General features: G+C 38.8%; 1 protein-coding gene across 3 annotated transcripts in view; it reads right to left on the bottom strand.

The window, feature by feature from the left end:
- Positions 1–561: 561 nt before the first annotated feature.
- Positions 562–21,637, bottom strand: part of MERTK (MER proto-oncogene, tyrosine kinase) — an 86,772-nt gene continuing 65,696 nt past the window's right edge. For all 3 annotated transcript variants that reach the window (XM_087962075.1, XM_087962079.1, XM_087962084.1), the window contains exons 15-19: positions 17,232–17,350; positions 7,895–8,004; positions 5,413–5,572; positions 3,664–3,800; positions 562–1,259 (exon numbers count right to left, since the gene is read on the bottom strand). In XM_087962075.1, the coding sequence (XP_087818201.1) occupies positions 758–1,259; positions 3,664–3,800; positions 5,413–5,572; positions 7,895–8,004; positions 17,232–17,350 (1,028 nt within the window). In that variant the 3' untranslated portion in view covers positions 562–757. The remainder of the gene's footprint in view (positions 1,260–3,663; positions 3,801–5,412; positions 5,573–7,894; positions 8,005–17,231; positions 17,351–21,637) is intronic.

Raw genomic sequence — 21,637 nt, 5'->3', positions numbered from 1 at the left:
AAAATAGAATATGATGTGAGCTCAGAAATATGTTTATAATAAAATATATTCCTTGCCTTTTCCAAGTAGCAGGAATTGAGGGTCAAACTAGATACCATACTTTTTAAAAATTTGCATTGTGTACAGATTCAGAAATAGGTGGCAGCACAAATAGATCACATTCAATCCTCCCTCTGAACTGTTCTCTCAGTTCCTGACCCACAGTCAGAAAGCTCCTTTCTTTCAAATGACATCTAAGCCTTCTCCGCTAGGCATTAAGAGTGCAGACTTGGCAGTTCTGGAAGGGGTTTTCAGAAGGAAATTGTGTGTGTGTGCATGGTGTATCTATTGTGTAAAGTGCTGGCAAAAAGAGAATGGACATATTTTTCAATGAAAAAAAATGGTCAGAAATTGTGTGTATGTATGTATCGTATATGTGTTTGTGTCTGTGTCAATATCTACTGTAATATAGAAGTTGTGAAGGAGTCAGATGATCATCTATTGACAAACCATCCATGACAGAACCTGTTACAGGAAAGAGATCAAAAATATTAAACTTGTGTTCAAAATAAAAACAGGCCATTACCACATTTGTTTATTAAAATATAATTTCTATAAAGATACAAACGTTTCTTCTAAAGTTATCCGCTACACAAAGAGTAGAGACCATGCTACACAGGAATGGCTTTCCGTGATGAGAACGTCCAATGCTATCCAGAGCACTTCTAGCTCAGAAGGGTCTCTGATCTGCAGTTCATTAGAGAATGCTAGTTTTTCTTCATAGTAGAATTTCAGACTCCTCCAAAGAATCATCTGCAAAGAGCAGTTCATTAGCCAATGCACTTCCTACAGGGAGTGTGCTGGCTTGAGACCATTGCCTTCCATTCTGCAAGTGAGTGGGCTGAAGCAATGACATATTTTCCTCCTCTGTTCTTACCAGACTGGCCTGGTGCTCATCATTGACTCCACTTAAAATGTATCTATACCCTGTTCCACTGCTTTCGTGGATATCCACAGTGACTACTGTAGGCTCTGGACTCTGGGAACAAGCTTGTATGATTTCATTTGGATCAAGGACTGTGTCTATTTGAGGAAACTCGTCATCTTCCATTAGCTCTTTTGCATTCTCTTCCTGCAAGTTTGTGTTAATATAAATTACACTGCTTGGTTCACTCAGAGCAGGTAAGCTTTCCAATATTTTCTCCAGGTGAAGCTTAAGTTCTGAGAAGGTTGGTCGATCCACAGGATCTGCCCTCCAACAGGAATACATGATTTCAAACCTGAAATGATGAGAAATGTGCCATGAAGAAGGAAGCTGGATAATTATTAATTATTAGAATTTAATCTGTGCTAAGGGAAAAGAAAGGTAGACACTCATTTGTGAATGTCGTATAAACATTGGGTTGATCTGTGTTAGGGTACCCGGTAATGTTAAAAATAGAAAGGCGATAGAGTTTATCCTTTGAGGACAAGTAAACTACCTTTGGGAGTAATGTATTGCAATTGGATGGATAACATAATTTTGTTTTAATCCATTTCAAATTGAACATGTCAATAATGACAAACCTGGCTTATTTTGAATCATAACTTCTTTGCCTAATTTTAAAAATATTAAATCAGTTCAGCATATCACAATGAGTTATATGTAAGAACAGCCTTTAAAAACAATTTGTAAATTGTAAATATGGTTAACCCCAAATACATGGGTCTGAGCACAACAACTGCAGGGGTGGAATTCTACCGGTTCCCACCAGTTCTATAGAACCGAATGTTCAGATTCTGCCCAGTTCAGAGAACTGGCAAATCATGCCCCTGGCTGGCCCTTTCCAGGCCACTCGCCTCTGATGAGGCTGAAGATATGCTGCTGGAGCTGCTGGGCTTTAAGCCTGGAGCAAGAATCCCTTTCTCTCCTCCACCCTCCCCTCTGCACCTATCCCATTTGGAAGATATTGAGTTAGTTTTGCTGATGCTGACTACGTCCTCCATGCTTCCTAAATGAGGTAGATCGAGTGGGAAATGGCTGGTGATGTGTGCGTGTGTAAATTAAGCCTCCTTCCTATAAAATCCATTCAGAAAATAAAGGAGCACTTATGGTTTAATTATTTAATTGACTAATTCATTGGCACTTATTGTAGCACTGAACTGCTTGCTTTTTAAAATCCAGCGCTGCTTTTCCAGCTGCACTCTTGAAATCCAAGAATGCTGGATTTCAAAATAAAAGCCAAGGAGCTCAGTGCTTACAAGAAGAAGTTCCAGGAAGCATTGCTGGAGCTGAACGGGGCTTTAAAGCATTTTAAAGTAGCCTGGAGCAAGAATTCCCCCCCCCCATCTCATTTGGAAGATATTGAGTTAGTTTTGTTGTTGCTGACTACATCCTCCATGCTTCCTAAATGAGGTATTTCGAGTGGGAAGTGGCTGGTGTGTGTGGATGTGAAATTAAGCCTCCTTCCCATAAAATCCATTCAGAAAACAAAGGAGCAGATATGGTTTAATTCTGCTTCAGTCCAGATTGGTGGAGAGAAAGTAGTTTAACATTATTTAATTGACTAATTCTTTGGAAATTGCTGTGTTATGGCTTTTCATGGGATGTAGTGCTTATGATGGGCTATAAACAGGCCTTAAAATTATGTGATGTAGGTGGATATGCAATTAGATTTGCTGGCCTTCCTAGGTATGATTTTCAGTAGTCAGTCTCTGCTGCTTTACACTACTAATATAATTAAACCAAATACCTATCTCTAAATTTAAGACAGCACTAACCATAAAATATTTTAATGGACTAGGAACAGCCATCCTAGAAGAGATATTTAGGGGGGACTTTACTCTTTAAAGCTGTGTCCTTGTGATGAAGGGGGATTTTATATTACATTTTATAGATTAATCCACCAGTAGAAAATAGGTAACATCCATTTGAGGTCAATCCATGCATTTAGTGAGGAGGAGGAGGTGGCAATATTAAATCAGAGCCTTGGTACAAGGGGCAATCCAGTAGAAGCACCTTGATGGTTCTGTCCAAGCAGAGACACGAGCTGATATTCAAAATATTGATTTGGGGCATTTCTTACCATATAGCCTGTTAACCTTACAATCATAATCCAGGTATCATTGCTGGGTGAGATGAAGCAGGCAACTATGGGAGGAAGAGTTTGACGCCCCATGTGTTGAATGCTGTCTCTAGAAAGGCTGGCCTGAGAACAAATCTTTCTAATCTATTTATTTATTAAATTTATTTGCCACCCATCACAGGCAACTCTTTAATACCAAGCAATGAAGGGCTTTGGTTTGACTTTAATCATGTTTTGTGCTTTTAGATCTTCACCTTGATTTGTTTTTGCTGTGAATTTTTAATATTAGTGTCCTGAACTAGGTGGAGGTGAAACATCGGGTTTGTTTAAAGTGAGTTGCAAAAAGAGTCTAGTCGAGAATCTTGCAAGGAGACCAGTTTCTCAAATCCAGCCCTCCTTTTACATAGTGGCTGCAATTAGAGAATTTTAGTTGTTTTATTTTATCTCAGCAATTGTTTATAGTCTAAAGGCTTTAGCAAAAACAGTCTATTAAAGCAAAGAGAAACCATCTCTTGGTTTCCATATTTCCAAGCTGCAAATATAACTACTCTCATAAGCAAGCCATGTATTTAATCACTACAATTATGCTTTGTTATTATCACAATTACAACATACTTACAAATCATCTAAACAGCCTTCTGGCTGCTTTAGTCTATGCCCATGAAGTAGGTAATCATAGATTTCGTGGTTCTGCACTCCTGGGTATGGAGTCATTCCTCGAGTTGCTATCTCCCACATTGTAACACCAAACGCCCACTACAGGAAAAGAAAATAGAGGAATAACTTACTTAAACAGCATTTAAAAAATAATAATTTAATGACAATTAAATTATCTTGTCTATGGACACTTTTTGGGGAATAAGTCCCACCAAACATATTGAGATTGTTTTTTGTCCATTAAAAAGAACTATGCTGCATTTTCTGATGCATTGTTGAAAATCATATTGGTGATATTGTATTCCCAGTAACTTCACCTGATTGCAAATTACATTTTTTATTACATAAAAAGAGTGAATAGTAAATATTGAAACTGACCAAGATATTTAATTTTCAGTTCTAATGTTTTAGGATTGTAATTCTAACTAATAATTCTTTGAAAAAAGTACACTTTAATACTAGAGGTAGAATGTTAATATGCAGAAACATACCAATTTAATTTCTGGCATCTGAGACTGAAAGTTTTTCAGTTAATGAGGCTTGGAAATCGAGAACCACTGCTAGTTGGAACTGGCTATATTTTGTTTAATATAGAATAGAATATCTTTTTATTGTCATTGCATTCCACGAATACAATGAAATTTGAAAGCTACTCCAGCACAGTGCCCCAAACACCACACCACAATCATACTACAGAGTATTTAAAAATTAAAATAATAATAATAGGACTAGATCACAAATGCACTGTTTGATTCAAGACAATTACTGCCTTGGAAAAGAAACTGTTTATCAATCTATTAGTCCTCATTTTAAGACACCTATAACGCCTCCCTGATGGTAACAGTTCGAAATATGAATGTCCAGGATGAGAACGGTCTGTGGAGATTTTTAGTGTAGAGCCGGCCATTTTTTTGTAAACTAGAGCCGGCCATTTTTAAAAAATTACATTGAATTTCTTCTCACAGATATCTAGACTATGTTTACCACATTTTAAAGGAATAATTTTGGATGTGGTAGGTTTGTTCTTTAACCTAACTTTGCTGGTAACTTGCACCTACAAAAGCATCATAGAAAAGGACAATTAATGGCTCCAGAACTTGTCTGAAACGTTAATAAATATTCTCTCTTTCAGTGGAGGGAGTTGCACCCCTAGTTTTATTTGACAAATAAGCTTAGGGATTATTATAAGCTTAGGGATAGGATGCCCAATTTTTCTGTACTGTAACCATGTAATTAACTGCTTGATACATTGATACTGTATTATCAAACAATTATTTTTATCACTATACTTCATCACAGCTTTTTTTTTAAAGGTATGCTAGTATTATTTAAAAGTAAACTAGTTGGACTTTTTTTCTTTAACATTATAATATTAAATAACTAATCCTTGTTAGAAAACTGAAGGAAGATTCAGAGCAACAAATATAATATTTTATAAAATTTGAAGAAAGTGATGTAGATTAGGGCATAGTTGTCTGCAGAAAATTTTTGAATAATTTATGTGCTATTAAAATGAACAGGTCAAATATAAGTATCATAGGAACAAGCCTTTTATTCTCAAACCAGCTTACTGCTGTGTAAAAAACAGGGGCACATTATATAGTATGGTTCTTATATTATAATAAGAATTCTGTCAAACCAAATTGACAATTTTTCCTCCTGGAGCCAGACTTAACTGTTAAATTGGAACACCTTCTCCTCATTTACTTACCACATCACTTTTTGTTGTGTAGACTCGATCTGCAAGACTTTCTATAGCAATCCATTTAACAGGCATCTTTGCAATACGCCCTTGCCGGTAATAATCTCCACTATAAATTTTCTTGGATAAACCAAAGTCTGCTACACACACTGTCATGTCATCTCGCAACCTGTCCATTAATGTATGCCAGTTAATATGAATTCATATTACAAGAAAGAGGCTCCTCAAAGATGTAGCATTATTTCATATGTCTGTATACTTTGGGAAAGAGATGATATGAATCAAAATGACTTCCCTACATAGTCTCTTTCTCTCTGGAGAAGAACTAAGTGGTTGCTAAGAGTCAGTATTGACTTGATGGCACACAATCAATCAAGAGTCCAGCCCCTCCTCCCCAAATCCAAATTAAAGCTGTTTCTGATTCTGACACATATCAGACTAAGGATGATATGGAATGTATTACAACTTTGAAGCATTTCCCCCTGTTCTTCAGGTTATTCAGCTTCTAGAGTAGCTTAAAAACAAACATTCTTCCATTGCCCCCTACCTCCTAGTTTATCACTGAAAGATAATAACAAAAGCAGAAGAGACTGAGGTAAGCAGAATGTAAAATTATCTAGTTGTCCTTATAATTATTGGGGAAATCTCAGAGAGTGGTTTTTGTAATTCCATCCCTTTTATACTTGTTTCTGATTTTGATATGCATGTTATAAAATATGGAGATAATGCCATAAAGTATGGGCATATAATAGGTTAAATTTAATTCCCCCCCCCCCTCGATACAAATAGCTGGTTTCAGAATTGCACTTTACTTTACCATCTATTATTTGCAAGTATGGAAAGTTCCTCAAATTAAAAAAGCAAATGGTAGGGTTTTTACAAAACTGCATGTCGCATGCTGTTCAGTCCTTGCTCACTCTTATATTTAATTGTTACTGTTGTTCTCCATTTTCCATGGAGGGTTATTGTGAGAAAAAGCATAGGCTGGGCAATACACAACAGAGAAAATGGGAAGGCCTAAATCAGAACGGTTTAATCAATCAGCATCTAATGATCTTTGCTTCAGTCTCCAGAGCCCTACATTTATGACAGGAAGGACAGAAGCAGCAGGGGGGAAAGGATGCTTAAATTCTGTACTATTGCTTTATACAATCCCAGAACTAGTAGTAACCTTGTAGTCAACTGATCCATTCCCTTGATTAATGTATGGAACCAAGATTCCAGGATTCTGCTGTACTGGAAAATGTTATCTAACTGCTATTTGAAAATCTCATCCAGAGAGTTCACCATCCTTCTAAATAATTGTCAATATCTTTATCTTAACAGTTATTTGTTATGTCTCTTTCTGTAACTTAAAATGTGTGAAATTAAACCCTGTTCTTAGTAAAAAAATTACTTTTCAATCTCTTCTGTGTCTCTCTCAAGTATCTGATGGTTGCTATCATAACCTCTAGCCTTTTATCTACTATTCATTTCAGGCCAAATTCATAGGCCTTGTTTTTCATATCTTCATATTTGCTGTCTTTCTCTGAATCTATTCCAAATTATTTCCTTCATAAGGTAGAATACACTTGAATGAGTTACAGATTAACTCATACTTTTCAATGTAAAGCAGAACTAATGCCTCTGAGGACATGGAAAATATAGTTCAATTCTTTCTCTGCTACGGTAGCTTATGTCCAGTGTGAAATCATTTTTCTCTCTTTACAATCCTGTAATCCTTTGATCGGGGTGGAGTCAAGGTGACTGAAATCCTTTCCACAAATATTACTGCTGTATGTTTCATGTACAAATGGCATCTTGTGTGTGGCTTTTATTCTTTCCCTTCAGTTTCTTCTCCTGTTATTTTCCAAGAGGTTATATCAGGAGTGTCAAACTCACAGCCCGTGGGCCGGATGTGTCATGTGCTGGCCCTGCCTGGTTTAGTGAAGGGGAAAAAAGTCCTGATATGTCACATGATGTCGCCGTGAGTTTGACACCTCTGGGTTATATTCATTAATATTTATTTCCCAAGTTTCACAGAAAAAAGGTTGGGAAAATGGTGCACTAAGATTAAAGCACCCCTCCCTTCATTACATCAGAATCCCTGCAATACACTTTCTATATTTTTCACAAAAACAAATGCTGTAACTATGCATTTAGATCAGCATACAGGTAACATGCCATAGAGAAAGCTAGACTCTGAAGTATTTTTTTGCCTAATGTAGTTTTATAAGGAATTCCTCTATCATGAAAAAAGTACATTTGGGGATTGGAGTTTGAAGTACTGTATAAGAATCTCAACAGAATTAATTGTGTAATTACTGTACATTAAATTTTCAAACATTCAAAATGCAGTAAATAATTTGAAAAACACTTTTCCTTGATTTCTTATTATAGTTATATTTACTAGATTTTGATCACCATTATTGTTTTCCACTTTAAGATTTACAATTTCTGACTGAAAATCAAACTGAATTCCGAGTAGAAAAGAAAACACTACAGAACTCACATGCAATTTCGGGCAGCCAGGTCCCTGTGGAGGAAATGCTTGCTACTGAGGTATTCCATTCCTAGAGCAATATGGATCATAAACTTCAATAAAATTTGCAGTGGAACATACTGGGAAAAGAATAAGATGCAAATTTTTCTTAATATATGATACTGATTAATCATTGTACTAAATAACAAATGAAAAAATAAGTCTAATACGCTTGTGGTTTAAGACAAATAAAACAGGTTTGGCTAGAATACAAAGATAACTTATTTAATATACTACTGCTAGAGTGAGAGGCAGTGTACCCATGTTGGTTTAACTTGGAATAAAAATACTTCTGAACAAATGATATTAATAAAAGCATAACCTTTTCAGATAGATTGAGAAAGATTAGGCTAAAGAAATATTGAAGTGAGTTCATATGTAAATATGTTGCAATTATAGTAATTCATTGGCGGATTGCACTATGAGCAAGATAGTCAAGATGGCGGGGAAAAGCAAGTCTTCTTTGAGTTGCTCTCATTGCATGGTGACTACAAGGAAATATCTGTATCATTTTTCTTGGTAAGAATTCAAAAGTAGTCATTTTTCAGGAATATTTCTTTTCACTTCCCATAGTAGCTATGATAGTTTCCTAGTGAAAACACTCACTGATCCTGCTAGCATTGGATAAATTCCTGAAGACCTGGATATTCCTTTGATTATTGGGTCTGGAGGTTGGATGAGCTTGTTAATAAGATGCTTTTTAAGATTTGAGTTATTGTTTCATTGTTTTTGTTTGGTTTTAATCCTATATGCAAAGTCCAGATTTGTAGTTGTGAATTGGGTCGCTACATAAATTTATATATTGATATGAGAGAGAGAAAGAGAGAGAAAGAAAAACAAATTCTATCTACCCAAATGCCAAGTTAGGGGATGCTATTTAACTCAAGATGACATATAGCAACAAAAATTAAAAATTCAATGAAATATAATCAAGTCTAACTGATACAACAAAAATAAATAATTTCTTGCATTCACATTCAGCCAAAGGCCTGGCAAACAGTCTTTCAAGGGTGTAATTAGGAACATAGACCTTATCTAGCTTGGAGAACTGCCAAGTAAATATTTTCAAACACAGTGCTGACAAGGAAGGGCTTGGCACAGTGTCTCTGAGATGCACAGAGAGATCTTCACACTGCTGCAATGAATGAATTGTTTCCTGCAAAAGCCCCCTGCCCTTTTGCCCCTCTTTTAATCCCTATGGGAGGGGCCATTCACTGTCCACCTGTGGCCTTACTCCCATATCAACCCTTAGTTCTTTTCTTTTGGCAGCTCTGTGAATACGCTCCAGCTGCTCCCCCACCTCACTGCTGTCTGACTCCGAAGGCAGCTGATGACTGCCAGACTGCCCTGGCCCCATCTCTGCCTCTGATGCAGAGCCCTCATCCAAGCCTTCCTCAGGCTCCAGAATTGGCCCATGTTCCTCCTCACTGTCCGACTCTGCTGCCAGCTCCGCTCGCTGCCAGCGGGCCACAAGAGTCTTAAGAAAATCTTCACTTAGAAACAATGCTCCTAATTAAACAATCTATTTTTCAATCAGTTCATAAATGCTGATGTTTTGAAAGATGTAATGGATGACAAAATTGGAGGAATATGAACACTGGCTTATCTGAATGTTCCTTTTCTCCTGTGGTGTAGAGAGTCCAGAGAGAATGGGTAGGCTCGAGTCCTCGACCTATTGGACTGAGTCTGTGCAATTGATTGAAGCTCCACCCTGCACTGTAGGCCATGCCCCAGCTTTCAATGAAGCACCTGGCAGACTGGACATGACTCTATAGATTCAAAGGCAAAAATGACATACATCATCACTCCCCCCAACCCACACCCAGACCAGACGGATATGGGTAGGGCTGGACTCTCTATGCCGCAAGCTGGACTGTCCCTGTGAGGGCTTGTGTCTGGTCCTACTTACAGTGGCGTGTATATACGCTCTGCAGAACCCTTCTGCCAAATGCCGCATCAGCCGATGCAAAGGCATCCAATCGATAATGTTGGATAAATGGTGATGGTGATGACCTTGTAGCCGCTCAACAGATCTCTTCAATGGGCGCTTGAGTGGCCCATGCTGCCGTCATTGCCACACCTCTGGTAGAGTGGGCAGTCAGTCCTCAAGGCACCAGAAGAGACCTACTCTGATAGGCTTTAGATATGCAAGCACAAATCCATCTACCCACAGTAGACGGAGCCACCCTTGAGCCTAATGTGCCCAGCTGAAAGGACATAAAAAGTGCCTCTGTCTTACATATTGGATGGGTTCTCCAGATGTAAATCTTTAATGCCCTGCAAACATCCATAGCATGCCATGCCTGTTCCAAACTATGTGTGGGATTGGGACAGAAATTTGGTAATATGAGCTCTTGGGCCCTATGAAACCTTGAACTGATTTTGGGGATGAAAGAGGGTCTAATCTCAAAACAACCCTATCTGGGTGGAAAATACACATATCTTCCCTGACTGAAAGCGCAGCCATTTTGGAAATTCTTCTGGCTGAAGTGATGGCTACTAGGAAGTCTACCTTAAGTGATAACAGATGTAAACTAATGGATCTGAGAGGCTCAAATGGTTCACTCATTAACACCTTTAATGCTTTAGAGAGTTGGGAACCTATGGACCACTGGAGGTCTAAGGTTGGACGCTCTCTTTAGGAACCGATGGATAGTTTGATTAAGAAACAAGGACTGTTTCCTATGAATGTACAAGACAGAGGAGAGCACAGCCACCTGTTTGTGAAGGGAGTTGGCCAAGAGCCCTTGGTCAAGTCCCTCCTGTAGAAAATCTAATACGTTGGCTACTGAGGCAGAGGTGGGAGTGAGTGCAGTCTTGCTACATCACTGAAGAAAAACCTTCCAAGTGGCCTCATAAACGTGGTTTGTGGAAGGCCTCCTAGCTGCTAGTATAGTGTGGATGACTTTCTCTGGTACGTTCTGTTGCCTCAAAGCGCTCCGCTCAACCACCATGCAGTCAGTTGGAACCACAGAGGCTCTGGATGAGGTATTTTCCTTGGTGTAATGAAGCTTTGTGAGGGGGGGATCCTCCATGGCTGGGTGATTGAGAGATTCACCAGGTCCACAAACCAGGGGCGTCTGGGCCAGTAAGGGGCCAGAAGTATGACCTCCTCCTCCTCCTCCTCCTCCAGTATCTTTCTGATGACCGCTGATAGAAGTGGAAGAGGAGGGAAGGCATACAGGAGACCCTGAGGCCACCTGCTTCTGAGGGCGTTGGTCCCTTCCACCCACCGTGTCATGAGCCTGGTGAAAAACCTCTTTCATGAAGAAAGAGGCAGCCGATGCGGCTTTGACTACCCAGGCAGCCGCCTGGTACGTACACTGGAGGGACTGTTCAATTCTTTTATCCTTCACCTTCAAGGCTTCGTCTGGTCCCAACTGTGCCGTCTTCCTAGCCTTAAACAGTAATGCATGGAACTTATGGAATTCAAAGAGACTCGAAAAGGCTGGTCTTTCAGGGGCCATGTCTTCATCTGCAGAGAAGTCAGATTCTCTCTTGTCTTCTTGTGGGGAAGAGATGGGAAGCTATGTGGGGAAGAGATGGGAAGCTATGTGGGGAAGAGATGGGAAGCTATGTAGGGATGGGTCAGGAGAAGCCCTATCCCTCAAGGACTGTCTATTCCTGGAATAGATGGAAGGACCTAGGTCTGAATATTCAGACCCCACAGATTCAGGCCTTCTCATAGCCTGAAGACTTTCCACAATTCCCTGTCTAGTGGCTTTTGAGATACCTCCATGTGAGGAGGTAATTCTTGTTCTGCCCCCTAAGGGTCATGCAGGCCTGCAGCTTTGGGGGTAAAAGCTGCTGGTCTAGATCTCTTAGGAGGGGTTCCCACGAATCATCCTGGAAGGCCGTGTGAGGTTCCCTTTCATAATCCCTGCCTCCTTCTAGACGCTGTGGGTTAGCAGATGCAGATGACTCATCAGGGGACCAGGCCTGTATATGAGGCTCAATCTGTAACACTGGAGGCTGAGCAGAAGGAACCGACACATCTGGGGGCAGTGATCTGAGGCTCCTTCCCCCAGCAGCACACTGGCATATTTCAACTTGCTTCTCCAGAGCCTTTTCTCTTCTCAAGGCATCCTGCTCTTCTGTCCTGGAGGGCTTTTTAGGTTCAGGAGCCTTTTTCTTTTGCCTGGCCCTAGATCTGCCCCTAGATGTAGAGAGGCTATGGTCACCTTCTTTCTCTGCATCTGTCATCTTATCTGGTGGGTTAGAGGCTGAGGAACCACCCGAGGGAAAGACTGGTTCCTGATAGGGGAGGGGATGAGCAGTTACTTTCACATTCAATCTCTTACCTTACCCCTTAGGCCCCATCTGGATTAAACCATTCCTCTTACCTCCCAACCAGCGAAGCAGGCCTTAGAAGGCTATTGCTGGGCTGCAGCCATGCCCTGCCAATCACCACAATCACAAGGACCTGCGTACAAGTCTTCTGGTGCCCACGCGTTACCTCAGTGCTTTAACTGGACTCCCAGCACTGGCAACGTGATTGACAACTGCGCCACCAGCTGGGCCTCAGTTCACCTCCTCTTCTGCAGCAACCACTGCCACATGGCTGTGCTGCCCAGCTGGGATCAGGCCAATTTGCTTGATTGAGTGTCCTGCTGCTGCACTGCTGTGGCACATCACCCTTCTTCTTATTGGGCTGATCGCCCGCTCCAGCCGCTTGCTGCTGCACTACCGCGCTTCGCAGCAAATTCCTTTCCTGGCCAATCGCTGCTCTGCTGTTGCTGCTGCGCTACCGTGCTTTGCAGCTGACTCCTTATCGGGCTGATCACCTGTTCTGCTGCTGCACTGCCGCACCAAACAGCTGGGGCCCTTATCGGCCCGATTGCTGCAAGCCATTCCTACCATTCCCACATGGTTGCAGCTTCTGCGCTAGGGCTTCCGCCCTAAGCGCTCCCATCTGGACTGGGATTATTAAAAAAACCCTCTCTCCTGGTTGTTTTCCTTCTGATCTCCTTGCTTGCTGATTAAGAGAGAAATTTCTTGGAAAAAAAGGCCTCCAATTTGAAGTGGAGCCCTAGAATTCACATCCATCCTGGCTTGGACTGAGTTAAAAACTGGGATATGGCCTACGGCGCAGGGTGGAGCTTTAATCAATTGCGCAGACTTAGTCCAATAGGCAGAGGACTCGAGCCTACCCACTCTCTCTGAACTCTCATAGCCACAGAGAGGAAAATTGTCCAGTTTTCATTCCTACATAGCAGCTCATAAAAAAGCTTCTCTTTGAGGAAACCCAAATTATGTATGAAAATGTCATTTGCCATTAATCTGCTATTTAGGCAGGTTCACATGAAGCTCTATAATGTGTGGTCCTATCTTTGTTTAAAGAATGGGTTAAAATGAGGCAATTGCTTTTGTCATAAAGTGTACAAAAAGCATTGTTTTCCCAACAATTAAAACCTTTGTGCACTCTCTCTGGTGCAAGAACAATATCTACTTCATGCATGATAGTAGAAATTACCATAGGCTTTTCAATTACAGGGTATGCCTGTACTGGCATACAGTCCCTAACTGGATGACGATACTGTCAGGCTTTGGTTGGGAGAAATGCCAAGTTCCTTTCTGGCAAGAGGACTGCAGCATGTGGAGCATGATTCCAGTAACAACACAAAGGTCAGGAAAACAACAGTGCCTTTTGCTTGAAACAAGGCTACCCTGTGTTCAAAATGCCAGGCAAAAATATTTAAAACATAACTATATCTACAGGCTAACAATCACTTCCTAGCCAAGATGATGGAGATTTGTAGTTGGGAAGCTCCAGGCAATATATGATACATAAGGCTATGACTATTTTGAACCAGGACCAAACAATTGTAATGGACTAATTATGGTTTGTTCTAGGTAGGTTTCCATTCCTGCTAAATTGGGAGTATATAATCTGGTATCTTTCAGACTCCCATCAACTCTAGAAATACTCTAGAAAAACAATTCTGAAAATATCTGGAAAGAACCAAATTGTCTACTGAGGCATAATGAATCAACTTTACAATCTAAGCATGTATTTTGATCCAACATTATGATTCAAATCAACCCACAGGGACCTTAGTGGCTCAAAGTTACTTGAATTAGCTTCACCTGATAGCTACAATTTTGAGGATGAAAGTTGGTTTCCAAATATTTTGTTACCAGGCTAGGAACATCTTCAGTGGAGTTTAGGAGATGTCAGTGTCAGTGTTCCTCTGTTTATAAGGGATTTGTGTAGTCAGTAGGTGTTGCTATGGTGAGGTCACAGCGGGTCAGGGTCTACAATATCTTGTGATGGGACAGGTTTGAGTATGTTTTGCTTGTGATGGGGAGGTTACGTCAGGTGAGGATTGCTAGAATTGCTTGTGGAGTGCCAGGCTTCGATGAACTCACAAGTGTGGCGGGTGGTAGAATGGCCAATTATTTTTGTGTTGCTCCAATCAAACTGGTGCTGTTTGGTGTCAGTGTGGGTTGAGATTAAGGATTTGGGATCATGGCATTTGACTGCCAGCCAGTATTCATGGATCCTGGTTTTTATTTGATGTGATGTTTTTGTTACGACCCAGGTGGTCAAGGCAACACAGGTCTCTAGAGGGTTTTTTATTTCTCTTAACAAATGTTCCAGCCAACGTCCCTCCAATAATCAGTAAGGCTCCACCCCTGCAGTACCCTGAAGGCAGCCACCCTCAGTCTCCCAAACACAGCCCCAGTAATACAAAGAAAGCCCACAGAATAGGACTATGCTCACAGGGCAAGGTCTAGGGTTCCAAGTCCAATCCACAAGGCAAGGTCTGGGCGCAACACAAGGGCAGTCCTCACAACAAGAAACAGGTCCCAGAACAAGAAGCAGTTCCAACGACACATGAAGCAAAGGCCAAATGTGGGCCACAAGAGAAGGGCTAGGTCCAAAACAAACTGCAAAGTGTAATCTTCCCAGCGAGGCAAGACAAAGAGCAACAGGCATGAGTCAAAGCCAGAGAAGTGTAAGCCAAAGCAAACAATTGTTCCTGGAAAGGACTAACTCCCCACAGCTTCTCCTTAAGTTACTCCCCTCCAGGTGTTCCTTGTGAGGAGAGGTTGGGTGACATCCTCCCAAGTAGCCTCGCAGCCCTTCTCTGGGCTTGCATATACTCCACTCTCCTTGCCCTTGGATCAAGTGGAGTAGATAGCTGTTCCTCATCTGAGGCGATCAGCTGCCTATCAGCACCACTGCTAGTCAGTAGCCGATCTCCCCTGTGTCTGTGCAGGCAGGCAGCTCTCCATCTGACTGACCACATCTCCCTATGCCTGATGGGCCTGGGATAGCATTGTCCTCAGGCCCCGGCATGCCTTCCCAGTTCCAATTCCTCCTCCTTGTCTTCCAAACTGGGCTCTGATGGGGCCATGACAGTTTCTTGCATGTAGAATTGGTTGTAATTGTTACAGTTGATTTTGTAAATTACACTGTTTCTTTCATCCTTCTGTATTTTGTCTTTGGTTCTGGATAATTCCTGGTGGAGTGTGGCTGTGGGTTTGAGGCTATTGCTATTCCTAGAGGTTGGAGAATAGGGTTAGTTTTCATGTGGTGGTTGTGGTTTGGATGCTGTGTATCAGAATATGAATTTTTTTCAGATAGCCGTTATGGAGAAAAACATCAAGTCTGGCACTCTACAAGCAATTCCATCAACAGACACATCTACCTACAACCAGCCTATGAATCCCTCAGAATCCAAATCAACTGCACAGCTAACCAGAGCCAGCACTGACCCTCAACCAACCCACTCAAGCCCCCCCAGTATCACTTCCCAATGACCCTCACCAGATATAACCTCCCCATCACAAGAATCTCACTGGTGAACCACACTGTGATGACCCAGGACAAGGAATGAAGGTCACACAGCCAGCTGAGAGTTCAAACTCCCTTTTTAATTTTTTTTTTCATAAACATTTTTGAATACAGCGTTTTGTCCTAGTGTACTGTTTACAAGAAACAAAAACTATAGCTAATACTATAAAATATATCTTCCCATTTACTAATAATAGTACTAATAATATAATAACACATAAACACTTTTTTTCTTTATGTTTAACTCATTCATATTTTAGTGCTTATAGCGATTATAGTTATATACCATCTCTGTTTTTAATAAAAACATTCATCGTTTTTCTTTCTCTAACTTCTACCCCTTGTCTTTAACCACTCATAGAATCTATTCCATATCAAGCAATATTCTGAGTCTTCTTTTTCTTTTCTTTTTAAAGTTAATCTGTCCACCTCAGCACATTCTAGGATTTTCTTGATTACCTCCTCATCTGATGAGGTATTCTCATTTTTCCTGAATTTTGCATAGCTAATCCTTGCTGCTGTCAGTATATGTAAAACCAAGTCTGCAATTCCTTTATCATAACCCTCTGGAATTATGCCCAGCAGATATGCTTCTGGTTTCCAGTCTATCTTCTCTTTGTTTTTTTCCAGCCAGCTCTCTATTTTCTCCCAATATTGTTTTGCTTTGGTTTGTGCTTGAACCAGACCAAATCTAACAGAGAACTAACAGATAACAGATAATCAAGGTTGGAAGGGACCTTATAGGTCATCTAGTCCAATCCCCTACCCAAGCGGGAGACCTTACACCATTTCTGACAAATGGCAGTCCAATCTCTTCTTGAAAGTCTCAAGTGATGATGCTCCCACAACTTCCGAAGGCAAGCTGTTCTATTGGTTGATTGTTCTCACTGTCAGAAAGTTTCTCCTTATTTCCAGGTTAAATTTCTCCTTGTTCAGTTTCCATCTACTATTCCTTGTCTGGCCTATAGGCGCTTTTGAAAATAGCTTGACCCCTTCCTCTCTGTGGCAGCCCCTCAAATATTGGAAGACTGGATTGGTTGAAAGCCAATAAATTTAGAGTCTTCATCTCCCAATTAAATCTTGGATCACTTAAATGCCAATTTGGTACACTTAAATGCCAAAGTGTTTTGCAACAGATTAGCATCCTTTGCTGCCTGTCAGGCTTTCTATCCCATTTGATTTGACTTTAAATATTTTTTAAATTTTGTATTAAAAAGGTAAAACAAAACTCTCAGCAATATCCTTAATTCCAAAGATGACTCTAAGCTTCATATTGAAGGATGTGAATGTACAACCCATTGTTTTGTTTGAAAGTATATTTTAATGCCCAGCAAAAAATATCAAAAGCAAGCTGACATGGCAGAAAACCTTGTAGGAGGCTAGAGGGCATGTAAAAGAAGCTGGTGAGGTTTGTTTAATAAACAGGCATTTTATGACTGATGATCAAAAGACCATTATGTAAAATTATGTGTTAAGCAGGTTTCACAATCAGTTCTTGTTGCTTACCTGGGAAGCCACTCCAAGCCTTAACCGAAGAAGAAAGCTATGCAAATCTCCATATTTCATAAATGGAAGAATCACCATGGGCTTTGGAATCTGCTGAGTACTGGGTTCTATGCATACACCTGGAAAGAATAAAGAAAATGAATAAAGAATTAAGAAAACGAATTCAGTTTTTTGTCTATTATCTAGTTTTATCTTTACTTGTAAAGCTTTAAAAAGCTTTACTTTTTAAAGTTGCATATCTCTCAACAATTTTTTTTTTAAAACAAGTTTTATTAATTTTTAAAACACACAAATTGTCATTATTCATTACATGTTTAAACCTTTTTTCATTGTCAATTTAACAAGTCAGATAAATTATAATTCTGTTTTAAACCATTTCCATACAACATACCAAAACCTCTTATTCAATTTCTCTTTACTTCTCTTTACTCTTATTCAATATCATTATTATTATTTCATCTGTTTCTTTCTGACTTAGTTACCATTATTCTCAATCTATATTTCTACAATTTTTAACTAATTCTCCCCCCAAAAAGACATATACACACAACACACAAAACATAAAAAAAATCTTTTGGAAAGTAACTTGGACCCAGGTGTCTCTCTCTTCATGGACTTCAATTATATTCATGCTCATCTTACATATCATTACTTATTTTATTTACCATTCTAAGCCTTCTATATTAACTTCCCCACATATTTCACACTTCTTACTTCTATCTTAATTAATCATCTTAATTTGAATCATTATATTTATATCTTTTGTCCATTTTTTATCATCCCTTTGTCTCATTCCTTATAAAAAAAAAGAAAATAAGTTTCTCCTGAAATCATTAATCAGAGTATGATGCCTTTCTATCTCCCCCTAAGTTAATCAAATTAATCTTTAAAATAATATCTAATACCCAATCCGATTTTGCTTGGTACATTCTATCTAACTAATACATCCAACATAATTAAGTACATAATTAGACAATAAATCCAAATATTAAAAAAAGATACTATAATAAAAATTTTATAATAACATCAATACCATAGTCTTATTAAACTCTTTAATTAAAACAATATTCTAAACCTCCCCTATTATTAGGTTTTAAAGCCAATCATTTTTAAACATTTTAACATTTTAATCTCTTATCAACTCTTAAATCATTACAATACTACCATCTCATCTTATGTACCTTGCAAAATCTTTTTTTTTTTTTTAAAAAAATTATACTTTATCCATTATCCAAAAAAATTTCTTTTTTTCATTTAATTTCAAAACATTGTAGCTTTTCTCCACCTTTTCCCTTTCTTTCTTCTCCCAACAAACCTTTCTACCCCCCTTCTTCTAGCCTCTGCCTTGCCAGCTTCCCTTCTCTGTCGTATTCCTTTTCCCTTTTGTTTACTATCATCATATTGGTTTTGCACCTTATTTTTCCCTTTCTTAAATGTTTTTTAGATCTTAAGTCCTTAAGTCCTTTAATTTTCTTCTTTCTCTTCTTTTCTTTTCTTTCTCTCTTCCTTCTTTCTGGATCAAGTTCTGAGATTCATTAAAAATGGCTCCTTTCTTTCTTTCTTGTTCCTCTGCTGTCTTCATCTGTTGTAATGTTTGTTGATAATTAATAAGCGCCATTTCTAAGAAAAGGAAAGCTTCTTCCACACCATCTTTACCATTTTTTTTTGCTTGTTCATATTCTTTTCTTAGTTCCTCAACAGAAAGAGCCATTATAAATCTTTTCTTTTCTTTTCCCCTTCTTTCTTCTTACAACAACCAGAATATTCAAAAGAAAATAAAAAAAATAAAACAGTCCCAAAGTTATCAGTCAGTCCAAACCAAGGCAGAGTTCTCACTTTCTCTTTCTGGGGTAATATCAATCCAAGAGAAAGAAAGTCCAAATCTGTTTAAAATCTTATTGCAATATATTCTAGTCTTCAAATCCTTAAGGCATCTGCTCCAACAAAGTCTTAGCATACAAATGTTTTCTTTTTAATCCTCTCTCTTCCCACTCATCGCTTAAAACCAATTTTCACCTAAAAGAAATAGGTTTCTTAATATCCAGTTATTTATTCCGTAGGAAAAGAGGGAAAGCTATCCTTTCAGCACCTTCAAACAGCCGCTTTTTCCTCTTCTGGCAGGTATTATTCAGAAAGTCATACTTTTCAGGAATTTTATTAGATATGTCTTAGAGTCCTAGGAGCCAAGAAAAACTTTCTCCTTTCAAGCACTTTCTCCACTTCCTCCTGCGCATTCTTACCCGGCTGCCAGCTTCTTTGTGGCGGCCATTACGGACCGCCGCTGCACCGTCCTGGGAAAAGGGAGTTCTGCCGGCCAGGGAGGGAGTCTGCAGCACCCCCAAACCCTTCTCCGGATCCCCCCTACCTTCAGCTGCCCCTGCAGGGCAGCCTAGCTCCGTACCCGGCTGGGTCGGAGCCCCAAAAACGGCTAGCGCGGCAGGGATCGCGCAGCTTCGCAAATCCCTGCCGCTCGCGAAGCCGACAAACCGGAAGTCCCCTCTCAACAATTTTTATTGCAATTTAGGAGCCACTTGATTCCAGATGATTCTGGGTGAATTACACTTTTAAAAAGCAATGAACAATAAAAAGAAATCGAATATAAGCATCCAGAAGACAAACTCTAAATAACAAAAAAGCATCCTATAAGGGCTCAATCTTTGCCCCAAGGCCTGGAAGAACAGCCAAGTTTCCAACAACTTTCTGAACATCATCACCATGAAGCCATATAGATCTCTGACTTACAATTAACATCAAATAGAATAAGACTATTTACAAAATATAAAAAGAAGCAACTATTTAAAATTGTCTTTTATAAGATAATTCAGTTTCAAATTCATTTGTTTCATTCATTAAAGGAGGCTAGAAAGTATAAACAGGGAATTGTTTCAGGAAGATCTCACAATAAAGACAACAAAATGCACAGTAATGTTCCAGTTGAGAGGAGAAAAACAAAATAGCCATACAAAAACAAAGACCCACCTGATTTATTTGGTTACTTCTTGTAGAAGATAGGATTTATGATTTAGATATCCAACAACCCCCCTTTAATATTGCTTACTTAGCAAACTTATTTAACGATATATTGTTTTTGACTGAGGTAGTTCTATTTAATTATCACAGTTACAAACAATTGATCTTCTTTGATTCTATCTAATTTTCTAGGCTATAAGAGCACTGTGATGACAAATTCAGTAAATTAATCTTCTCCAATTTAGTGTGTTCCAAATAAACTGGATTATAATTTTAGTAATTTAGCAATCTTCATAGTACAACATCTTATTGAAATTTCATAATAGATGTGTTACTAATCTACAATTGTCTAAATGTGGATAAAAATATTTTCAGTGATAATTCAAATAATAAATTTAAGAATGAATTGCTAATATAAACAGCCTCTGGAGGTTTCTGAAATGTACAATTATCTTCTGATCCATGCTTCAAGTTATCTTGTGCTTACATTTTTTTCTGTATGTAATTGATATGCAGAAAGAGTGCTTAACATGGATTTTAAGTAGTTATAATGACTTCCTTTTTAAAAAATAAATAAATTTTATTGAATTTTCACATTTAAAAACAAATTCTATATACATTTTTTGCAGTTATTAATGGCATCAGTTATTCCATTCTCCTGTACATACATACACACATATATACACACTATTTACAGTTACACTTTTACTTTTACATTATCTTTGCTTTCTATTGTCTAACCAGACATACCATTTCTCCCAGACTGTATTCTTTTTCTTCCCTCTCCTGCAATTCCATTACAAGTTTGCTCATTTCTGCACAATCCATTACTTTTTTTTTTATGATTATATCATCTGTGGGACTGCTATCTGATTTTCAGTTTTGAGCATATAGTATTCTAACCACTGTTAATGTATTATTAAGCATTCAATATCCTTTGTGTATTCACCTTTAGTTATCCCTAGTAGAAATGTTTCAGGTTTGGGTAATATCTTTGAGCCTGTATCCTTATTCCTGTATCCTTATTCCAGATTTTTTTTTGCTTTTGAGCAAGTCCACCACATGTGAAAGAAGGTACCTGGGTTTTTTTGCATTTCCAACATTCAGGTTTTAAATTTGGGTAGATTTTGGCCAATCTCGCTGGTGCTACATGCCAATGATAAAACATTTTGTACAAATTTTCTTTATATGAGGCTGCCAATGTTAATTCATCCATAATCTTTCCAAATCATCTAGCTGTATACTGCATCCAAAATTTTTCATCTAGGTTATCATTGTTGGTTTCACCGCTTCCACTTCTCTGTCAAATTTTAAAAGATAATTATACATTTCAGTTATAAATTTTTCCTCTGGTCCTAATACTATTTTATCTATTTGTTGTGGTGTTCTATCTATACCAAATTCTTCTAAGTCTTTTTTGTATTTTGTTTGCAGCT

This window comes from Notechis scutatus, chromosome 1 (genome assembly GCF_049901735.1).
Source record: "Notechis scutatus isolate UNSWTSFEM ecotype Mainland chromosome 1, rNotScu1.2, whole genome shotgun sequence".
NCBI classification, from domain to species: domain Eukaryota; kingdom Metazoa; phylum Chordata; class Lepidosauria; order Squamata; family Elapidae; genus Notechis; species Notechis scutatus.
Note: the sequence above shows the minus strand (reverse complement) of the source record. Positions and strands in the feature narration are given on the sequence as shown.